The sequence below is a fragment of the Coregonus lavaretus genome (genome assembly GCF_964263955.1).
Source record: "Coregonus lavaretus genome assembly, chromosome: 13".
Taxonomy (NCBI): domain Eukaryota; kingdom Metazoa; phylum Chordata; class Actinopteri; order Salmoniformes; family Salmonidae; genus Coregonus; species Coregonus lavaretus.
Genome location: NC_140000.1, coordinates 7,381,368 through 7,404,704, shown reverse-complemented (window position 1 = coordinate 7,404,704; position 23,337 = coordinate 7,381,368). Strand labels below are relative to the sequence as shown.

Below are 23,337 nucleotides of genomic sequence, written 5' to 3'. Positions count from 1 at the left end.
AGATCCGGAAGTTTACCCCAAGTGAAAACAGAAAAATATGGCGGGGGACACTTTAACGGAGCTTCTTTTTCTGGATACGTTCAAACATCAAAGTGCAGAGGTAGCTAAATCTGTTAATACCGCTTGGGTTTTCTCCCAGGAGTATACTTTGCTGAGATTCCACTTAGCTAGCTAACTTTGGCTTCTGATCCCCCATCTTCCCCTAGGCTAATGCTAATGCTAACACAGTGGCCACCTTGCAGAATAACTAAATCGTCCTTCCAAACTAAGTGTGATGCATTGTTTCCTAGCAAAGTATTACGTTTTAAGTAGGTTACGGGTTCTTATATGCAGTGGCCTCTCCTACAGTTGTAGCGGGGATAGGGATACGCGAAACTAGCTAGCCATAATGGATAACGGGACAGTCGGCAACAGCGTGTGCGCAGATTGTTTACCCGCTAGCTAGCTACTCACACAGGTTACGTTACACAGACAGTTTTCAGACTGTTCATATTTACAGATATAGTCTACAGTTACTGTCTGCAGATGAATACACGAAATTCCCAATTGGCCCTTTTGTTTATCTATGGCACAAAAAAGAGCTGACTGTTTTTGTTGTGCGCTGACATGGTCTAAATAAAAATCGAATCACATTTTATTTGTCACATGCGCCGAATATAACGGGTGTGGTAGGCCTTACAGTGAAATTACTAAAATGTGTTCTGTCTGTAGCTGACCAATGTGGACGTGGTGCGGTTCCCGTGCGGTGTCCTGATCACAGAGGTGCGCGTCATTCCCCCTGGAATTAAAGCACACACCAGCCTGCCAGACAACCGGGCATTCGGGTAAGAAACCATCATTCAAGGTGTATAAGGGAGAGCAAAATAAATATATACTACTATGTGACTGGGATGTGTGTGAGGGGAACTCCAGGGGCCTCATTTATCAATCATGCATAGGCACAAATCTGTGCATAAACCATGTGTGGGATTATTTCCACGCAAAGTGTGCAATTTATCAATATGAACGTTTGCTTGAGTGTGTGTAACTTTATGCACAGTCATAACCGTGCTCACACACAGTGCCAAGTGGTGGAATAATGCCTTGATCACACCTACAGCCTCATTGAGCAAAATGGTAAGCAGCATCATCTGGATATGTGTGCAACAAAAGTTCAACATTCACATTTTGCTACCATTAATGTCAAGCCGTCTACGCATACAATTTAATGCATAAATTCAATAAATCCAATGTATGCACCACACAGAATGCACTGCAATGCAATTCTGCAAGGCAAACGCAGCATTCCATTGGAAATGAATGTACTTGTTGTGTACCAAAACGCAATGATGCTGTCAGTGTGATCGAGGCGTAAGGGAACTGTCAAGTGTAGAATGGGGAAAATATATGATGAAAATGTCTGAAATTGCGATGGAGTAATAATTAAATCATTTTTCGATGTCATTGTATTTCCATTGTGAATTCATGCAACATATCTTGACAGGCATATAATTTGACCACATCAGTGCATTTGTTACTATAATAATTCACATAAAGTACAGTCATTTGTTAAATTAGAGGCACATGTGAAAGTGAAACCATTGTTGAAATACTATAAAAGACTGAGATAATGGGAAATCGAATGAGAGGCTGATCTTGCTCTGTTAGAAGATTTGGCATGTTGCATTTCACAGAGAGCCTGTTTTTAGAAACAGGTGGGACTTCTTTGGTTTTGGGAAATTATGTCTGATGAGACAATCTTATAGGGTTTTTGTGAGGACTTAAGACTTACTTTAAAAAGGCAAACGCATGCCATTCCGGTGCACATCCAAGTGCTATCCACCCTCTGGTTTTTGGCATTGGGAGCTTGCCGATCGGCATCTCACAGCCTCGGTGAGACAGTGTTTTGGATGCAATCGTCAGTAAAACGAACTATAACCATTTCCATACACCATCGCACAACAGGTTGAAGTCAAGTTTTTTGTTGTTGCCATCAATGGGTTCCCAAATACGAACGGAGCAATAGCCGGCACCCACATTGCCATAAAAGCACCATCCCAAAACGAGTTGAACTATGTGAACAGTAAAGGCTTCCACTCTTAATGTGCAGGTGATAAGTTATGTGATGTGCAAAAGACGCTGCTGAATGTGGTGGCCAATGTTGGCCTATAGGCCTACAGGAGGGAGCTGTTGAGGATGGATGGCTTATTCGTGAGTGTTGCCTACTCATTTGAAGTATATTTGTCATTGCTAAAGCAACTAATTGTCTTAATGGTCCTCTCGTTTTGGCTTTGGTTTTATTTTTACTGTTCAAGCCGCAACTGAGAGAGACAAATGAAACCTTTTGGTTGTACTCAATCTCTGACACTAGCACCACTATTTTCTTAGCCTTTTTTGGTTGCGATGTTGTATATCATGGTACGGTGTTGTATATTCCCCACTGGCTTTAAAGGGATGATTTAGACCATGTATGATTAATTGGGGGCGTTTCAAAATGCAAATAGCCAAGGTCGTGCAAGAGCACTGAGGCTGAAAACAACGTATTTATCAACGGTTATCTCCTACAGGTGTACGAATGAAGCTTGTGGGATTGTTTGAGAAATCATACTTTTTCTATGTATACGAACATTCTATATTCTGTTTGTAAGTAGTATTTTATATACGTTTCTACGCAATATTGATAAATGAGGCCCCAGAACTGTAATGTCCTGTTTGGCCTCGTTCTCACCGTGTGTGAGGTAACAGTAACCGGACAGACGATATCTCATGTGTCCGAAAGGGGGGCTGAGTGGTGATGTCATATCCTGTTCCTGTCTGTTTCCAGGGAGACGTCGCCTCATTCCTTCCAGCTGGAGCTTTTCTTCAACAACCTCACTAAACCCAGCAACGCCTGCTTCCACAGACTGGGCAGGTCAGTAATACTTAGTACATTCTATTTGAATTGAATTTATTTGGGTAAATGACATATCTAACAGAAATGTACAATGTGGACCCAGAGGATAGCACTTAAAATTATTAATTTTAAAAAATGTTTCCAAAGACTGGTCCTCGAATATACCTCTATTTCTCTCAAACTCCCGCTCTCTGTCTGTATCCCTCTCTCTCTACCTCTTCCTCTGTCACTCCTGCCCTCCCAGTATCTGTCTATTTCTCTCTCCCCGCCCCTCCTTTTTCTCTTCCCAGAATGTGTCCATAAAAGTATTCTCACCTGTAGAACCTGTCAGGGCAGAGACCAATCTGTGCCGACTGTCTTAGTCCTTGTCCATGCCGAGACTGGTCTCCAGAAACTCAGCCCTGTTGTTGCACCTGTCGAATCACACACAACAGAATGTAGAACACAGAAAGACACATCGATCATTCCAACAGAGAACACAGGCACAACCTAATGTTGGTCAAGCGCTCACAGGCCATTGTTGTTAACCTGAGAGAGAACTTGCAGTACGTCAGCCCCTCTACTGTAGCCTGCTCCACTACTAATGGAAATGTGATAACTCTCTTTCTCTTGCTGTCTCGTCCTTACAGTTTTGAATATGACGAAAACAAATCCATCATTTTCAGGCCCAATGGAAAGGTAAAGACTCCTCCCCCTCTGTCTGTGGAAAGGTCACTGTTCTCTCTGCAGGTGAACTGTGTTGTGTGTGTGTCGCTTTGTGTTTGTAATGGTGTGTGTGTGTTATGTAGGTGAATACAGATGGTCTGGTACTGCGTGGTTGGTACACCAGTCTGACGGTGGCGGTGTACGGTACAGCGGAACGGTCACATGGTCACGACCGGGACTCTCCCCCGCCTCCCCCTCCCCCACCCCCCCAACAACAGACTGGCCTCAAGAGGATCATCAAACAAGGTGGGTAAAGACTCATACTAGAGTTGTCAGGATACCACTATCACAATACTACCATACTTTCCATTGCAAAAAGGAAAACACAAGGCGGACTAAACTGTGTGTGTCTCAGAATGGGATAAGGAGGAACAGTATAATGGAAGTCCCCCCAGACCAGCTCCCAGAGGCCCCCGCACCCCTCCTGGACCGCCCCCACCAGATGATGATGATGAGGAGCCAGTCCCAGTGACCGGTAACACACACACACACACACATTTCTCTGTCTTTATGTTTATCTCACAGGGACAGATATCATACTGTATATTCAACTAGCTAACCTTGCCAAAAGAAACGTGTCCGTGTCTTTGTGCAAGCCTGTATACCTGATGCCCTCTTTGGTTGCTGCGATAACCGACTGTGGTGTCCATGGTGACTGTCTCAGTTGGAGTGTCCAAGGCGGAGCCGACTGAAAGAGGGGAGGACTACCTGGAAGCGGTCTCACCTGAACGCGGCTCACTACCTGCCGACGAACCCTACTCAGATGCCGAGCCTGAGGAAGAGGGGGAGGAAGAAGAGGACGAGGAGCCGGAAGAAGAGGACGACGCACGGACGGAGTGTAGCGCCCCTGAGGATGAGGAGGAGGAAGAGGAGGAAGATGAGGGTGAGGAGGAGGAGGAGGAGGAGGAAGGTAGGGGGGCTCCTGTGTGACGGCAGGACAGACAGTGTGTGTGCTCTAGCATGCTGCCTGCACCCCTCAACCCTAACCCTATACCCTGCTCAGACCCCTCAACCCTAACCCTATACCCTGCTCAGACCCCTCAACCCTAACCCTATACCCTGCTCAGACCCCTCAACCCTAACCCTATACCCTGCTCAGACCCCTCAATCCTAACCCTATACCCTGCTCAGACCCCTCAACCCTAACCCTATACCCTGCTCAGACCCCTCAACCCTAACCCTATACCCTGCTCAGACCCCTCAACCCTAACCCTATACCCTGCTCAGACCCCTCAACCCTAACCCTATACCCTGCTCAGACCCCTCAACCCTAACCCTACACCCTGCTCAGACCCCTCAACCCTAACCCTATACCCTGCTCAGACCCCTCAACCCTAACCCTATACCCTGCTCAGACCCCTCAACCCTAACCTTACACCCTGCTCAGACCCCTCAACCCTAACCCTATACCCTGCTCAGACCCCTCAACCCTAACCCTATACCCTGCTCAGACCCCTCAACCCTAACCCTATACCCTGCTCAGACCCCTCAACCCTAACCCTATACCCTGCTCAGACCCCTCAACCCTAACCCTATACCCTGCTCAGACCCCTCAACCCTAACCCTATACCCTGCTCAGACCCCTCAACCCTAACCCTATACCGTGCTCAGACCCCTCAACCCTAACCCTATACCCTGCTCAGACCCCTCAACCCTAACCCTGCTCAGACCCCTCAACCCTAACCCTATACCCTGCTCAGACCCCTCAACCCTAACCCTATACCCTGCTCAGACCCCTCAACCCTAACCCTACACCCTGCTCAGACCCCTCAACCCTAACCCTACACCCTGCTCAGACCCCTCAACCCTAACCCTACACCCTGCTCAGACCCCTCAACCCTAACCCTACACCCTGCTCAGACCCCTCAACCCTAACCCTGCTCAGACCCCTCAACCCTAACCCTACACCCTACACCCTGCTCAGACCCCTCAACCCTAACCCTACACCCTGCTCAGACCCCTCAACCCTAACCCTGCTCAGACCCCTCAACCCTAACCCTACACCCTACACCCTGCTCAGACCCCTCAACCCTAACCCTACACAGTGCAGTTAACAGAGCCGTTGTAACCAGCCTAACCAGTTGTAATCATAAGCCTTAGAGCCATGGATGTTGCTGCTGTAATTTCAGATCCCCTTGCATGACAAACTAACTGCGCCTGTCTGTTGTGGTTGTCTCTCTCATTCTTAACTCTTGGTTGAGTGAAATGTAATTTCATCATGTTATTAGTGTTTTAGCACTAATGTGAGTGTTGTGAGTGAGGCCTTTTCTTTTGCTGTGTTTGTGTAGATTGTTTTTGTTGTTGATTTACAATATTTCTTTCACACTCCCTCCCTCCCCTCTCCAGGTGATGACGGTTATGAGCAAATCAGTAGTGATGAGGATGACTTGGACAATGGGAGTTTTAAGGTGCCCAGTTTTGACATTGACTACACCCCTGAAGACCTGGCCTCTGTGCCCCCAGTCCAGTACGACCCCTACGAAAGAGAGCTACGCCCACTGCTCTACTTCACCCCTCCCTACAAGACCCGCTTCGACTCCCAGCTGGAGAGGGCCAGGGGGGCTGTGTGTTGTGGTCCAGAGGGGCCTGGAGGTGGAGAGGGGGCAGAGGCTGAGGTTGTAGCCCAGATGAGAGAGCTCCTGGCTGGGATAGGAGTGGACCGCGACTCCCGCTGGGTCACGGCCCTAGAGCAGGCATCAGGGCTGCTCGCTAGAGGTTTGGGCTTTCTGATTGCACAGGGGGAATGGGAGGAGCCTATTGGAGCTCTGGTCCAATGGGCTCTCCAGGGTCTTAGTATGGAGATAGCTCTGACCCAACCCATTGCTCTAAACCTCAGGCAGCTGAAAGCTGGAGCTAAGCTGGCTTCCTGCTTGGCTGAGTGCCCACAGGGCCTCACTGCGCTGCTGCACGAGGGAGCCCTGGAGCTCCTACTGGAGCTGCTCCAGGTGGACCATGTGTCGTCCACGCTGAAGCTGTGTATCCTGAGGGCTCTGGATGCTCTGACCAGTGCCCCCGCTGGTGTGGAGGCCTTCCTACAGGAGGGGGAGATGGAGAGGAGTGGATACCAGGTGAGAGGGGCCATACTGTACACATAAAGACCTTATAATAGAGAGGAGTGGATACCAGGTGAGAGGGGCCATACGGTACACATAAAGACCTTATAATAGAGAGGAGTGGACACCAGGTGAGAGGGGCCATACGGTACACATAAAGACCTTATAATAGAGAGGAGTGGATACCAGGTGAGAGGGGCCATACGGTACACATAAAGACCTCATAATAGAGAGGAGTGGACACCAGGTGAGAGGGGCCATACGGTACACATAAAGACCTTATAATAGAGAGGAGTGGATACCAGGTGAGAGGGGCCATACTGTACACATAAAGACCTTATAATAGAGAGGAGTGGATACCAGGTGAGAGGGGCCATATGGTACACATAAAGACCTTATAATAGAGAGGAGTGGATACCAGGTGAGAGGGGCCATACTGTACACATAAAGACCTTATAATAGAGAGGAGTGGATACCAGGTGAGAGGGGCCATACTGTACACATAAAGACCTTTATAATAGAGAGGAGTGGATACCAGGTGAGAGGGGCCATACGGTACACATAAAGACCTTATAATAGAGAGGAGTGGATACCAGGTGAGAGGGGCCATACGGTACACATAAAGACCTTATAATAGAGAGGAGTGGATACCAGGTGAGAGGGGCCATACGGTACACATAAAGACCTTATAATAGAGAGGAGTGGATACCAGGTGAGAGGGGCCATACTGTACACATAAAGACCTTATAATAGAGAGGAGTGGATACCAGGTGAGAGGGGCCATACTGTACACATAAAGACCTCATAATAGAGAGGAGTGGATACCAGGTGAGAGGGGCCATACATACACATAAAGACCTCATAATAGAGGTTGCGTGTTTCTGAGGTTGTGTGTTGTGTGTCCGCCCCCCGCAGCGGTTGGTGCAGCTGTTCCTGGGGGAGGAAACCGTGCGGGTGGTAACCGCGGGCAACTCCATTCTGCAGAAAGGCCACGCCTATGAGGTTATGACTGACCTGCAGAGGACAGCGGCAGCCTGGAGCGAGCCTCTGCAGGTAAACACACACTGACTGGAGACCTGCGTTTTGAGAACGGTTATTTTGGTCTGATAAAAGTTCCCATTTCATAACCAGTTCCCAGTTCAGTGTGGAACTCTGTGGTTTCTATGTCTGAGGTTCTACTGTGCATATAATTACTACAGTATATCAGTATATGAGATTTATCATTGTTATATGTCAGGATGAGGGGGAGGAGCCTGACATACCAATGGAGGAGGAGCCATCATTAGGCCACTCCCCTGTCAGCGAGGCTGAGCTGGATAGGTTGGCTGGGGTTCTAGAAGAGTTACATCACCTTCTAGAGACTGCCCCCCACACCATGGTCCAGCCCCCTGGAAAGGCCTTCCCTACAACCACACGCATTACTGGTCCACAGGAGAGAGACGACCCCTACCCTACACTTTACAGGTAGGTACAACACAAAAACTCACACACACACATACACACACAGTCGTTTGTACTAATAACTCCCCCCCCCCCCCCCACAGGTACATGCATGCATGTCACTTCCTGGAGAGCACGGCGGTGGCGTTGTCAGCAGCAGTGGCGACGGGGCATACAGGCGTCACTCACGCAGTCAGAGAACTCCTGCACTTCCTGTCTCTCACCCAATCAGGACTGCTCTTCATGCTGGCCCAGCCCACGCCTACCAACTTGCTGCTCCGCCTCCTAGCAACCGTCGCCGAGGCTGAGGGAGAGGAGCCTATGGTCATCGGGGGCGACGGGGGGTTCTTGGGCCCCGGATTGGGTGAAGAGGGTTTGGGGGTGTGGCTGATGCAGGCGCTGCATGCCCTCCAGAGTGTTTCTGAGCTGATGAGTCACGTGACTGCCGGCGGGGAGGGAGGGGTGGGGCTAGAGGAGGGGGACAGTGCGGAGGTACTGAGCATGCTCCATGCCCTCTACCTCATCACCTTCACACAGACTGGGAGGAGTGCTGTGGCCCATGTCTTCAGCCTGGAGAACAACCTCTCCTGTCTGGTTACGCTGCTGCAGCACCACAGCAAGGACGGACACGGGGAGGCCAAGGCCCGGAAGGCGGTGACCTATAACTATGCGTGTATGCTGGTGCTGATGGTGGTTCAGAACTCCAGTGATCTCCGTACCATGGAACAACACGCTGCTCCTCTACTCATCCTGGCCAAGGCTGATGACACCAACGCTAAACTACAGGGTACGTAGCTCCTGACCCCTGACTCTAACAGGGTTTGGCCGGCCGGGACTCCCCCACGGACTCCTTTTGGCGGGCCGGGTGCCTGCAAGCTGACTTCGGTCGCCAGCTGGATGGTGTTTCCTCCGACACATTGGTGCGCCTGGCTTCCGGGTTAAGCGAGCAGTGTGTCAAGAAGCAGTGCGGCTTGGCAGGGTTGTGTTTCGGAGGACGCATGGCTCTCGACCTTCGCCTCTCCCGAGTCCGTAGGGGAGTTGCAGCGATCGGACAAGACTGTAACTACCAATTGGATATCACGAAAAGGGGGGTAAAAGTACAAAAATAAATACAAAGTAAAAAAAAAAAAATCTATATATATATAAAAAAAAGAATGTGTTGAACTACTATTCAGAATTCATTGCAAAGGTGAACTGCAACACTAAGTCATCTTCTCAGTGTTGGTCTTGTGTTCCAGAGCTGAGTCAGTGGCTGGAACCTCTGGACAAAGTGAAGTTAGAGATGGGCAGCATCCCCAGCCTCATAGACTACATCAAACAGGTGAGCTACAGGTCCCCAAGGAGTGATAACCAGTTGTTGCAGTTTGTTTAATACCTCATAATGATGACTTGGCTGCAGGCCTTCACCTCCCTAAACACACACACACCGACTTGCTTTGATATAACTAGCTGACTGAACTCCACTCCATGGTCAAGGAAGTTTCTGATTAAATCCACCAACGGAGTGGAGCAGAGATCAGGTTTTGTGAAATTCAGCAACAGCTAATTTGATTTGATTTATTAGGATCCCCATTAGCCAATGCCAATGGCGACAGCTAGTCTTACTGGGGTCTGACACATAACGAAAAATACATTACAGACAAAATACTTTACATACATTAACATGTAGTGTGTGTGTGTGCATCTATCAGTTCCACATACATGTCAGTACATATACACAACAAGTAGGTCACATGGGGGAGAGGCGTTGTGCCGTGAGGTGTTGCTTTATTTGTTATTTGAAACCAGGTTTGCTGTTCACTTGCACTATATAAGACGGGAGTTCCATGCACTCATGGCTTTGTATAATACTGTACGTTTCCTTGAATTTGATCTGGACCTGGGGTCTGTGAAAAGACCCCCGGTGGCATGTCTGGTGGGGTAAGTGTGTGTGTAAATTGACTATACAAACAATTAGGAATTTCCAACACATTAATGTTTCTTATAAAAACAAGAAGTGACGCAGTGTCTTTCCTCAACTATTAGCCAAGAGAGACTGGCATGCATAGTATTAATATTAGACCTCTGTTTACAATGAAGAGCAAGACGTGCCACTCGGTTCTGGGCCAGCTGCAGCTTAACTAGGTCTTTCTTTGCAGCGCTTGACCATATGACTGGACAATAATCAAGATAAGATAAAACTAGAGCCTGCAGGACTTGCTTTGTGGAGTGTGGTGTCAAAAAAGCAGAGCATCTCTTCATTATGGACAGACCTCTCCCCATCTTTATAACCATTGAATCTATATGTTTGTGCATGAAAGTTTACAATCTAAGGTAACACCAAGTAATTTAGTCTCCTCAACTTGTTCAACAGCCACACCATGCATTAGCAGATTCAGCTGAGGTCCAGAACAAATGGAATTATTTGTACCAAATACAATGCTCTTAGTTTTAGATGTTCAGGGCCAGTTTATTACTGGCCACCCATTCCAAAACAGACTGCAACTCTTTGTTAAGGGTTTCAGTGACTTCATTATCTGCGGTTGCTTACGCATATACGGTTGAATCATCAGCATACATGGACACACATGCTTTGTTTAATGCCAGTGGCAGGTCATTGGTAGAACAAAGAAAACAGTAGAGGGCCTAGAGAGCTACCCTGCGGTACATGCAAATAGTTGTGACAGTGCAAATAGTTGTTACAGTGGCTGACCCAGATCTTGACTGTGGGGGGGGGGGGGAAGAGAGAAGAGAAGAGAGAGAGAGAGAGACATGTGGCTGCATGCATATGGATGTGCATCAGTTAGAGCATGGCTGATGTAAACAAAGTACATATTGTATGTACATGTGTATTATTGGTCATATTACTAACGGAGAACCCATTCTGTCCCGTGTGTGTCCCTGTAGAACGTCGAGAACGTGTTGACCCTAGAGGGAAGTGGACTGATGTCTGCTCTGAGGGCCCTCTGCCAGATCGCCTGTCCCCCTCCCGCCGTAGAGGGTCAGCAGAGAGATCTGAAGTGGAGTCTAGCGGGGGTGCAGTTGTTTTCTGGGGAGGGCTTGGACATGTGTGTTTGTGTGCTCCAGAAGCTGTGTAGCGTGTTGCTGCCTGCCTGGCGTGTGCACGGACACATGGGACCCACGCCGCAGCGCTGTATGATCCTTGGCATGTGCGCGAACACGCTAAGGCTGCTGCGGACCATGCTGACAGAGCTGCTGCGTAGCGGGGCCTTCCAGTTCAGGGACACGCGTGTGGCGAGCACGTTGGTGACGCTACACATGGTCGTGTGTTCAGCCCCGGCCTCTGGACGTCTAGACTGGGAGGAGACCAAGGTTCAGGCCCTCATCGTAGACGTGCTGCTCACCTTCACACAGGGAGTCAGCGAACAGGTACAACTCTTTTCTGATTGTCCTGTAACATTATGTCACATGTTGTGTGTGTTGCGTGCGTGCGTGTGTGTTGTTGTGTGGCGTGCGTGTTTGTGTGTTTTGTGTGTCTGTGTGTGTGTTGCGTGCGTTTATGTGTGTGTGTGTAATAACCTGTGTATCATTTCCCCTGTAGATGACCCACACAGAGGAGACTCTGCTCAGCAACACATGGTCTCTGATGCTGAAGGAGGTGTTGGGCTCTCTACTGAAAGCCCCAGAGGGACTCTTCTCAGGCCTCACCCTGCTGTCTGAACTACTGCCACTCCCCCTGCCCATGCAGAGCACACAGGTACACACATAGACGGCTGCTGCTTCTCATGTTGATACAGCAACCGTCATCAGTAACAGTCTGTATGTCATCAGATTGACACTTAACAAATAGACCAATGCATGAGGTAGGACAAGTCTTTCATGTTGGAAACATCCAAACCAAGGGGGAACAGGTTTCTAGTTGTGTGTTGTGCCTGGCCCCCCTCCAGGTGATCTCGGTCCAGGACGTGGCGGTAGCGTTGAACACCAGGAAGTTGTGGAGCATGCACCTGCGGGTGCAGTGGGGCATGTTTGCGGACGCCCTCGGGTGTGTGTGTGGAACTAGCTGTCCACCGCTGCTGGCCATGCTGCGACGTGTGTGTGTGCAGCTGGCTGACCTCTCCTCTCCCACCGCCACCCTCATCATGAAGACCCTGCTGGAGCTACTGCTGGGGGAAGTACAGCCGTAAGACAGGCACAAACACACAGCCTTTTGCACCTCATCAACTAAGATGGCAAGCCAAATAAATCCCAAATTGGCCATGTATATTATTTCACGTCCAAATTACAACCACCATGCTACCATCTCTGGTGTGTGTGTGTGTGCGTGTTTGTATCTAGTGTGTGTATGTTTTTGATTTGGGTATGTGTGGTTGTGTTTTTCAGTGTGGAGGGTAAGAGTCCGGGTTGGGGGCAGGTCCTGCGTCTCCTCTCTCTATTCGACACCCTGGTTTCCCAGAGAGCCTGTAAGATCGCAACGTTACACCTGCTCTCTGGCTCCGCCCCCGGAGACGAACCATTGACTGATGTCTTCCCCCTGCTACTGTCCCTATTGGTTCCCTCTGCTGACCACGCCCTGCCACAACAGCACTGTGCAGAGCTGGTGGGATCTGTCCTGCAGTCACTGTGTGACCAGGTAACACACAAAGCACCTGGCATTGTATGAGACTAATGCACTTCATCCACTAGTTGTTGTTTTGCCTCCAGCTATTACAGTGGAGAGGTATGGGGTGAATTGGTGCCTGCTATGTTGTGTTCATAAACATTTAGGTCTTTGTGCTCTTTAGTCTAAACTATGTGTCAGATTAGCAGGGTGTTGTATCCGGCTGAGCCAGGTAAGAGAGGGAGCAGTAGAGGGAGAGAGGTAGGTGTGTGTTTAACCCCATCGGTCCCAAGACACCAGCAAAAAATAGGCTTTTCATTTATTTGACTTTCATTTATCTGCATGTCCAGCTCTTATATTTAGCCTCACAATGAAGTGTTTTACCATTTTCTTTTCAGGACAACCAGGGCTACAAGTAAAACACAAAACTATTTGACATAAACAGTTGCATTCATGAGTTCTATTGACAGAGCAAAAACCTGATAAAAATGTAGTTATATGAATGTAAGTACAGAAACTGTTTGCTCACTGGGAAATTAATATCCAACTAGTCAGTGACAACTGTGTGGAGTTTGGAGTTTATAATACCAATTATGTGAGCTTATTACAGTATTATAGACACTATGTCCTGGAATTTACTATGATCTTCTATGTAGAAGAACCCCTTACCTTCTAATGCCTCTTGTGTAGCTAATGAGCATCATCGAGTGAAACATGTTACGTGTTTGTGAGAGTCTCAGCTTTTCATATATACATTTAATAGGCATCTCAAATCATTCTGACTCTACAGACATTTGTGTAAACAGTGGGACTCATTGGGTTAACTCTGCTGTGTGTGTGTGTGTGTTAGGACATCTCTCTGGTGGTGCCCCACCCAGCCGAGGGGTGTGTGTCGGAGGCCGAGCAGCTGGCCAATGCCCTTCCAGGACGGGAAATGATCTCATCAGTGTGCGACTCGCTGCTGGAGGTTTTGGGGAACGGAGAGAGCAGTGCCACTCTGCTCCTCACCTGTCTCAGAACACTCATGTTCCTCACAGAACATGACTATGGACTCTACCACCTCAAAGGGTACTCACACACTCCTCACTGCCAGGAGTTTAGATCAATGCAAGTGTAGCATGTACAGTGGGGAGAACAAGTATTTGATACACTGCCGATTTTGCAGGTTTTCCTACTTACAAAGCATGTAGAGGTCTGTAATTTTTTATCATAGGTACACTTCAACTGTGAGAGACGGAATCTAAAACAAAAATCCAGAAAATCACATTGTGTGATTTTTAAGTAATTCATTTGCATTTTATTGCATGACATAAGTATTTGGTCACCTACCAACCAGTAAGAATTCCGGCTCTCACAGACCTGCTAGTTTTTCTTTAAGAAGCCCTCCTGTTCTCCACTCATTACCTGTATTAACTGCACCTGTTTGAACTCGTTACCTGTATAAAAGACACCTGTCCACACACTCAATCAAACAGACTCCAACCTCTCCACAATGGCCAAGACCAGAGAACTGTGTAAGGACATAAGGGATAAAATTGTAGACCTGCACAAGGCTGGGATGGGCTACAGGACAATAGGCAAGCAGCTTGGTGAGAAGGCAACAACTGTTGGCGCAATTATTAGAAAATGGAAGAAGTTCAAGATGACGGTCAATCACCCTCGGTCTGGGGCTCCATGCAAGATCTCACCTCGTGGGGCATCAATGATCATGAGGAAGGTGAGGGATCAGCCCAGAACTACACGGCAGGACCTGGTCAATGACCTGAAGAGAGCTGGGACCACAGTCTCAAAGAAAACCATTAGTAACACACTACGCCGTCATGGATTAAAATCCTGCAGCGCACGCAAGATCCCCCTGCTCAAGCCAGCGCATGTCAAGGCCCGTCTGAAGTTTGCCAATGTCCATCTGGATGATCCAGAGGAGGAATGGGAGAAGGTCATGTGGTCTGATGAGACAAAAATATAGCTTTTTGGTCTAAACTCCACTCGCCGTGTTTGGAGGAAGAAGAAGGATGAGTACAACCCCAAGAACACCATCCCAACCGTGAAGCATGGAGGTGGAAACATAATTCTTTGGGGATGCTTTTCTGCAAAGGGGACAGGACGACTGCACCGTATTGAGGGGAGGATGGATGGGGCCATGTATCGCGAGATCTTGGCCAACAACCTCCTTCCCTCAGTAAGAGCATTGAAGATGGGTCGTAGCTGGGTCTTCCAGCATGACAACGACCTGAAACACACAGCCAGGGCAACTAAGGAGTGGCTCCGTAAGAAGCATCTCAAGGTCCTGGAGTGGCCTAGCCAGTCTCCAGACCTGAACCCAATAGAAAATCTTTGGAGGGAGCTGAAAGTCCGTATTGCCCAGCGACAGCCCCGAAACCTGAAGGATCTGGAGAAGGTCTGTATGGAGGAGTGGGCCAATTTCCCTGCTGCAGTGTGTGCAAACCTGGTCAAGACCTACAGGAAACGTATGATCTCTGTAATTGCAAACAAAGGTTTCTGTACCAAATATTAAGTTATGCTTTTCTGATGTATCAAATACTTATGTCATGCAATAAAATGCAAATTATTTACTTAAAAATCATACAATGTGATTTTCTGGATTTTGAAAAATTACAGACCTTTACATGCTTTGTAAGTAGGAAAACCTGCAAAATCGGCAGTGTATCAAATACTTGTTCTCCCCACTGTATATAGACAATAGTAGGGGTTAAAGCACTGAACGCTGTGGAACACCGAATTCAACTGTAGTATGTGTGTTTTTAGAGCTCTGAAGAAGCACAGTGCCAGTGTGTGTGCTCTGTTGAAGAGACAGGTGTTCTCCTTCAGGAAAGACTCTGCTGAACTCCTCTCTGCTCTGCTGGACTTCCTACGACAGATCCTCAACACTGACCCTCTGGTAAAACCCCAAACAAGTCCATATCAACATTATCAACCCTTATTAACATGATCAACCATTATCCAGTCAACCATTATCAGCCGATGCTGATATGAAGGCCGATCCGCCCGTATATCATTAATCATTCTATCACACTCTCTCTTCTCATACCCAGGGTTGCTGTGGGGAGGAGAGTGGAGGGGAAGAGTCTGTGCTGGTCCCGCCCCCAAGGTCTGTGGCTCTGACTGGCTCAGAGATGAAGGCTCTGCTACAGTGGGAGGAGACTGACACACACCCTCTAAACACACTAGAGAAACACATCACGGTACACACACACACTTTGTGCATAGTAATGATTATAAATGCAAGTACAGATCTCCGAACGGAAGCAGTAGCAGTAACTGTCATGTGTGTAGAAGCTCTGCAAGGAGGAGGATTCATTGGAGACCCTGTTGGAGAATGTGATTGGTCTACGACAGACGCTGGAAACCACTATGGATGCATCTTCTCCCCCTGAGACGGAGCCCACTCTACCCAACCCTGACACGCTATTGGCCCAGTTCAACCACAGGTACCGCCCACTGACACTGTTGGCCCAATAGATACCGTTAAAGCTGCAATATGTAACTTTTTGGGCGACCTGACCAAATTCACATAGAAATGTTAGTTATAGATCTGTCATTCTCATTGAACGCAAGTCAAAGAAGCGGTAGATATATTATATGTGCGCTATTCCTATGCTTCCCATTCTTAAATTTTGTTATTTTACTTTCGGTTCTGTACACCAGCTTCAAACAGCAGAAACAGTTATGGAATATATATTTCACTGCGGTTTAGATGCTACATTGATTCTCTACACTATACTTGCCTGTTTTGTCACATAATCTGAAATTAGGCGAACTATTAGAATTTTAGCAACCAGGAAATGGCGGAGCGATTTCTGCATAGTGCACCTTTAACAATCTGGCTCGTCTTGAATGCCCCACTGACATGCTATGGACCCAGTTTTGACCCCAAACTGTGTGTGTCCTGTTCTGACTGTCTGTGTGTGTTCTCTCCTGTAGGACAGTGTTTGTGTTGTCGGAGGTGTTGGATGAGCAGCTGAAGGCTCTGTGGTTCTCCCCCTTCCACACTGACGACATGGAGGCAGAACTAGACATGGTGAGACACCTGTGTGTTGTTTGAATGTGTGTGTGTCTCCCTGTCTGTGTGTGTTTGTGTGTGTGTGTGCGTGCATAACCTCTCTGTCTCTCTGTCCCTAGGTGAAGGTGGACCTGCTAGGCCTGGCCCAGGAGTGTTGTCCAGAGTTGGACCTGAAGTCGGAGCTAGAACGCTCCTTCCTGTCTGAGCCCTTGTCTCCCAGTCACACCAAAACTAACAAGGGCTTCAGGCTGGGCAAGCACAAACACGAGACCTTCATCACCAGGTACACACACACTTTTATCACCTTCAGGTACATATAACCATGTGATTGTATGTGACCCACATATTAACAAAGATGCCTGTGTCGTCCTCTTCCTCACTCCAGTGGTAAGTCAGACTACATTGAGCCAGCTAAGAGAGCCCACATGATGGCTGCTCCTCGCGGTCGGGGCAGGGGGGGCTTCGGGGGACAGCTCTGTCGCCCCCACGACATCTTCCGCCAGCGCAAACAGAACACCTCGCGCCCTCCCAGCATGCATGTGGATGACTTTGTGGCGGCAGAGTTTAAAGACGTTGGGACTCCCCTGGGCCTGTTGCCCCCCAAGCGACCCCCTAAGAGCTCCCCCAAACCCCCCACCAGAGGCCTGTTCACTGGGAACAGAGGGAGGGCTGCCTTCCACAGCCAGCAGACACGCTTTTTCACCCCACCGCAGCCTAAAGGAGTGCTGCTGTCTGGTATGTAGACACACACACATCGCTGTAAACTAACAAGCGGGGGTCTGTTGTCTTTTGAAGAACCTTTGACTAACATGTCTTCCCGTCCCTTCTAGGTAACTATAATGCCCGTCGTGAGGGTGGGCGAGGTGGCTCGTCGTGGAGTGGTCCGTTGCCACCGGTTACCCACAGAGGAACATATAGTGATGCCAGGGGCGGGCAGAGCAACTTCACACGCGGCCCCCTGCCCTCACGACAGCAGCCTGCAGGTACACACACACACATGCTTGTTTGCACACGTACATACTGTATGCACACACACACACATATTCAGAGAACAACATGCATACAAGATAATACTTTCATGCACAATTACTGATGGTCACCCTTGTTCTTCTCCCTCCCTCCTGCCTCTCTATCTCTCTCTCTTTCTCTCTCTTCCAGGTGCGTATCGCCTGGCTCCGCGGGACCGCGCCCCTCGAGGTCGTGGGGGTACAGGCCTGTCGTGGCTGAGTCAGGGAGGAGGAGGAGGAGGAGGGGGGAGGGGGTCTCAGGGGGGGAAGTTTAGCGGTGGGGGAGGCAGCGGAGGGGGGAGGGGACGACACGTTCGCTCCTTCACCAGGTAAACAAACCTGGCCAATGACTGCAGCCCATCACGGCTCTTAACGGACCAATCAGGATAATGAGTACATCATCTCCATGGAAACGTGTCCTCTGTGGGATTCTATTGATGATGATGTGTGAACTTTGTGTTGATCTTGTTGTGTTACGTTTTTGTTCTTTTACATTGTTGTTCAGACTCAATAAAGTTATGTGATTGAGAGCGCTGTCTGGAGTAGTGTGTTAATGTTCCTCACTGTGGTATGTTAGTGTATGGATGGATGGATTGACAGAAGGATCGATGCATGGGGTATATACAATGTAAGAATTTAGTGATAAGCTGTATATAATTACAATCCATTGGAGTAGATGGAGTAAGACTATCGTACCTTAAGAGGACCAGAGATCAGAGGTGGTTCATCAGACTTTATTTAGGATCTCAGCAGGTTGGTTTCCTCTGAGTTTAAGCAATGTCACAGGTATCTGCCAATCATCAAGGGTGCGTTCAGGAGATGCCACATCGGACAAAATGTTTTCAAACGGTTAAATTAAGAAGGAATTGAGGATATGGTAGTCAATGCATTTTCTCTCATTTGTACCTAATGCACATTACCCAGTGCCCAAAAGTAACATTAGGAATGGCCCCTAAACCCTGTGCAACCTCCCTCAGATGACGGTGACCTCTCTGCTCCTCTTGATGCAGTCGAGGGTGATGCTGCGGGGGCCGGCCTTATGTGACCCCTCCCCTGGCTGTGGGGCGGTAGGCGGGAATAAGGCTGGAGTGGGCGAGGCCGAGGGAAGTGATTGGGTAGAGGCATGTGTTGGCCCCTCCCTCAGCAGGCCCCTGGTTGGGTGTTCTACTAGATTCTGGCTCCTAATGGGCCCGTCTTCTTGATGCAGTCCCCTGATTGGCTCGTCTCTGTTCCACTGGCCCCTGCATGGCTGCAGGCTCCGTAGCATCTCCAGTTGCTCCCTCTTCTCTAGCTCCGCTTCTGCCAGCTCCTGTCTCCGCAGGCGCTCCGCCCCCAAGAGAGCCCGCACATCACACACCACCCTCGACAGCTGGCCCTACACACACAGGGATGTGTCATAACACACACACACATAAATCCATATAGGTATTACATATTATAAGTGTGTGTGTGTGTCACCTTGAGGTCCTCCACCTCACTCTTCAGCAGAGACTCTTTCTGCACCATGTGTCTCCTCTGAGAGTCCAGCCTCGACTCCATCTCACACCTCACCTCCTCCACCTTACCCAACATCTCTGCCCTGCGACACACACAAACACACACGTGTGTCACAATAAATCACAATATCCATTGTATAAAAGCAATGAGGATAACACCCTTGAGGCTCTAGAATATTGTAAATATTGGCACGACGCGGCTACAACAGCCTAATATACAGTATCTCAATCCATCACCTCAAATACACACAAACCTGAGCAGCTCCAATTCTGTTCGTAGCTCCGCAACACAGTTGTGCTGTGATTGGTCTACAGAGAGAAGGGTATGGCCACAGCCACTAGGACACGCCCTGCTGCGGAACTCACACTCCGACAAGTGAGACTCTAGACCCCTCCTCTCCACCTGCACCGGACAACCTGGGGAGGGGGAGAGGGGAAAGAGAAGTAACAGAAAGATGAAGTAAGAGAGCAACACTTGAGACCTACTGAAAGTCTCTCACTGTCTTTCTCACCCCCACTCCACCTTCCTCTCCCCCACTCTGCCTTCCTCTCCCCACTCCACCTTCCTCTCCCCCACTCCACCTTCCTCTCCCCCACTCCACCTTCCTCTCCCCCACTCTGCCTTCCTCTCCCCACTCCACCTTCCTCTCCCCACTCCACCTTCCTTTAACCCACTCCACCTTCCTCGCCCCCACTCCACTTCATTGCACGGCACTCAAGCACTCCCCCACTCAGAGATGCAGTAGCAAAAGGTCAAAGGAAGATTGAAGGATAATAACTTTTTATGTTTTTAATTGTGCAAATAAATTAAACACAATCCAATCCAATACCACACAGACACACACACTCTGATACCTACCGCACTGGTAACATATGTAGTCTCCACCTGCCAACAACAGGTCACAGACACACATGAGAGTTCACCTAATACCAACTCACACATCCCCCCCATCCCGCCGTTGCATTGGCGCTCATCCCCTGGGGGATGTTGCTCATAAAAAATGGAGGTGGTATCCCTCCCTGAGTAGTTGGATGTTTCCTCTATACAGATCTAGGGTATTTTATTATTCACCCATAATTGTAAAGGTTAGGATTCGGTTAGGGTAAGATGATCCTAGATCTGTGCCTAAGAGCAACTGCTACCTGGAGCTAAGGTCATTGTTCATCCCAGGTGGGCTCTGTATGATGTCACCATGACAACTGGACTACCACCTGCTCCCCTCACACAGGTGTCATATCACTTCTGCTCCGTCTCAACTAAACACACTTCCATGTAGTATACTATACATTTCTATAATACACTTACACACACTTACATACACACACACACATACACTGACACGTTCATATTCACCCACACACTCTCTGTATTGTAATACACTGTAATCAGTGGAGGCTGCTGAGGGGAGGACGGCTCATAGTAATGGCTGGAATGGAGTCAATGGAACGGTATCAACCACATGGAAACCACATGTTTGATACCATTCCATTGAATCCATTCCAGGCATTATTATGAGCCATCCTCCCCTCAGCAGCCTGTAGTACCTGTGTAGGAGCAGGGCATGAGGGCGAATGGACACTCGTCCTCGTGTGTGTGAAGTGTCTCCAGGCAGCAGACGGCATCACAGCCCTGGCCAGAGTTAACACAACGGATCTGGAGCCTAGACAGGTCATTACGCATGTACCTAACACAGACCAGACCAGAGAGTGGTTGTTAGAATAACCATATTATAGTGTGTGTGTGTGTGTGTGTGTGTGTGTGTGTGTGTGTGTGTGAGAGTGTTTCTGCGTGAGTGTGTGTACCTGTGTAGTGGTCTCAGAGTGCTGATGTCCAGTGGAAGTCTGTCCTCAGGGCAGGAGTGGTGGTGTATGAGCCAGGAGCTGATGCAGGCAGCGCAGTAGGCATGTTCACAAGGGGCCTGGAGGGGGCGCTCCAACACATCCCGACACACACAGCACAGAAGCCCCTCGTTCACGTACCCCACAAACCTCTCCAGGTCATAACCCATCCTACAGCACACACAGACATACACACATACGTGCAGAGCACATAATGAGGCCACACAGTGCAAAAACAGTCAAACACCCATACAGCAGTGTTGTTAACTTCCTCCTCAATGTTCCTGGTTTTCTGTCTTTGAGCCCCTATGACTCTCCATTCTACTGGCATTCTATTTTACAGAATACACTGACCCTTACCTGAGACTGACAGACTCTCCTCTCCTCCTCTTCTCTCTTCCCTCAGTCCTTTCTTCCTCTTTGGATTTGTCTCCTTCTTCTCTCCACCTCTTCTTCTCCCCACCTCTTCTTTTCTCTCCACCTCTTCTTCACTCTCTTGTCTCTGTAGTTTACCCCATGTGAGCGTTTCTTCTGGCCCCTCCTCTATTTGCTCTCTCAGGGCCACGTCTCTGTGGTGATGTCTCCCTAGCAACGGGGATCCTCTGCCCATGCAGCCAGCTGCTGGACGAGACCACAGACAGACAGAGTTACACACACGTTAAGAGCAAGTGATGAAAGGAAGACTAGGCCTACTGTAAGTAATCCTGATTTATCTATTTGTTTTATTCAGACATTTTGGCAGGATAAATCCCTTGGGATGAATCATTGTGTTCTACAGGGGGTCCTGATGAAGCAACACATTACAAAGGCAGTTCCATTCAAACAGGAACATGGTGTATCTACAAACATGTTCTCTCCCTCATTCACCCTGTCCCTTTCCCTCTCTGTCTGTCTCTGTGGATGTGGGATTATCATGGATTACGCTCTTCTCTGATTGGATTACAGACTCCATGACAACATCCCCAATGCACTCTCACCCCACAGCAGAAATCAAAAAGCAACCCCAGAAAGAGAGAGAGAGAGAGGATGAGAGAGTGAGTGAGAGAGAGAGTGAGTGAGTGAGTGAGTGAGTGAGTGAGTGAGTGAGTGAGTGAGTGAGTGAGTGAGTGAGTGAGTGAGTGAGATAATGAAATTGCCACCACATGTCAGCAACACTGTAGGATATAAAGCCTAGCCCTCTAGCCTACAGCCCACTACTCCTACCATGACCATCGACTATTGCTGCACTAAGACTATGTGGTGTCTATATACATTTGTCATATCATGCATTATGATAACATGTAAAATATCAACTCTAGTGTAACTCCAAAGCAGTTTATGCTTTGGGGTTTATGTAAAACTTCTGTATTCTGTGATGTTGAATATCAATTCTGCATTTCACATATTCCATATAATCTCATGCAGCAACCTTCTGACCAGTAGCTGCTGTTTACAGTATGTCTGTGGGGTTTTGCAGAAATGCTTGCCAGAATGTAATTTACTTGACCATTTATTCGACTTTTATTTCTAGAGTAGTTTACTTACCACCAGTGCTCAGTCCATGACAGATGACATCTCAATCGGAATCATCATTTCATTCCGCAAACTCCTTCAAATTGAAGTGATATATTATAACACAAATATCCATGCAATCTCGACGATAAATTAGTCGGAATGGACAAATGTAGGGCTACTGTAGGGCAGGCAGGCTATTATCGTAAATCGGTGATCAACTGGCGAAAATCGGATTATTTCGAAGGCAAAATGTACACTGGTTTTACCTCTACCGGCACGACACTGGTTGACAGCGGCAGATTGTGTCTTCTATCGCAAGACGATCGAACTAGAGCAAACTCCGTTTGGGGGCGCGGGAGTAGAAAACGAGTGCACTCACTAGTACTGGACTCCGCCCCTCTACGTAACACGCAGCCAATAGCAGTTTACGCCACTTTAGCGGGAGAATTCATTTATCTCTGAAGAGTTGTGCGTTAATGTTGTCTTGTAACTAACTGTAAAGCAGAGGCTTGCTTGACTAAACAGGTATTTATGAAACACACTATTATGCCTTATGTTATCTTTCCAACATGTTGTCACAAGCTAGTTGGTTGTTATAGACGATGAGAAGAACATTTTGACATTTTCAAGGCTTCAACAGTTACGTTCTTACAGCACTGTCCGAGCTGCTGCACTAATTTTGTCTAACTAGCTACACTAACGTTAGCTAACAGCTAGCGTAATCTATCAGAACCAACAATGATGTGTATAAGACAATGATGTGTATAAACCCATCATTGGTATAAACCCATACATCTCATTGATCTGAACTAACTATTCAAAGGCCATGTACACTGTAAGGAAAGTAATATATAGCTATGCTATGTAAAT

At 48.3% G+C, this 23,337-nt stretch overlaps 2 protein-coding genes across 4 annotated transcripts; one reads left to right on the top strand and one right to left on the bottom strand.

The window, feature by feature from the left end:
• LOC311140676 (protein virilizer homolog) lies at positions 1-18,168 on the top strand. 2 transcript variants are annotated; one of them, XM_084175851.1, is made up of 25 exons: positions 1-100; positions 712-824; positions 2,804-2,890; positions 3,502-3,550; positions 3,661-3,823; positions 3,933-4,052; positions 4,242-4,487; positions 5,924-6,645; positions 7,546-7,683; positions 7,868-8,094; positions 8,175-8,857; positions 9,309-9,391; positions 10,957-11,439; positions 11,612-11,767; positions 11,958-12,193; positions 12,394-12,643; positions 13,461-13,678; positions 15,377-15,509; positions 15,664-15,813; positions 15,905-16,059; positions 16,553-16,649; positions 16,751-16,914; positions 17,017-17,366; positions 17,462-17,614; positions 17,790-18,168. In XM_084175851.1, the coding sequence occupies exons 1-25, from the start codon at positions 38-40 to the stop codon at positions 17,969-17,971; spliced, it is 5,421 nt and encodes a 1,806-aa protein (XP_084031977.1). In that variant the 5' UTR covers positions 1-37; the 3' UTR covers positions 17,972-18,168. The 2 variants fall into 2 exon arrangements, with proteins under 2 accessions (XP_084031977.1, XP_084031978.1); XM_084175852.1 differs by having other exon boundaries at positions 11-100; positions 4,242-4,460; positions 17,790-18,167.
• Positions 18,169-18,352: 184 nt separating this feature from the next.
• On the bottom strand, positions 18,353-22,771 carry LOC311139759 (uncharacterized protein). Of its 2 annotated transcripts, none has more exons than XM_084174702.1 (7): positions 22,498-22,771; positions 21,334-21,594; positions 20,938-21,144; positions 20,680-20,819; positions 19,389-19,551; positions 19,097-19,217; positions 18,353-19,013 (listed from the first exon to the last, which is right to left on the bottom strand). In XM_084174702.1, the coding sequence occupies exons 3-7, from the start codon at positions 21,141-21,143 to the stop codon at positions 18,612-18,614; spliced, it is 1,032 nt and encodes a 343-aa protein (XP_084030828.1). In that variant the 5' UTR covers position 21,144; positions 21,334-21,594; positions 22,498-22,771; the 3' UTR covers positions 18,353-18,611. The 2 variants fall into 2 exon arrangements, with proteins under 2 accessions (XP_084030828.1, XP_084030829.1); XM_084174703.1 differs by having other exon boundaries at positions 21,334-21,591; positions 22,498-22,687.
• Positions 22,772-23,337: the final 566 nt, after the last annotated feature.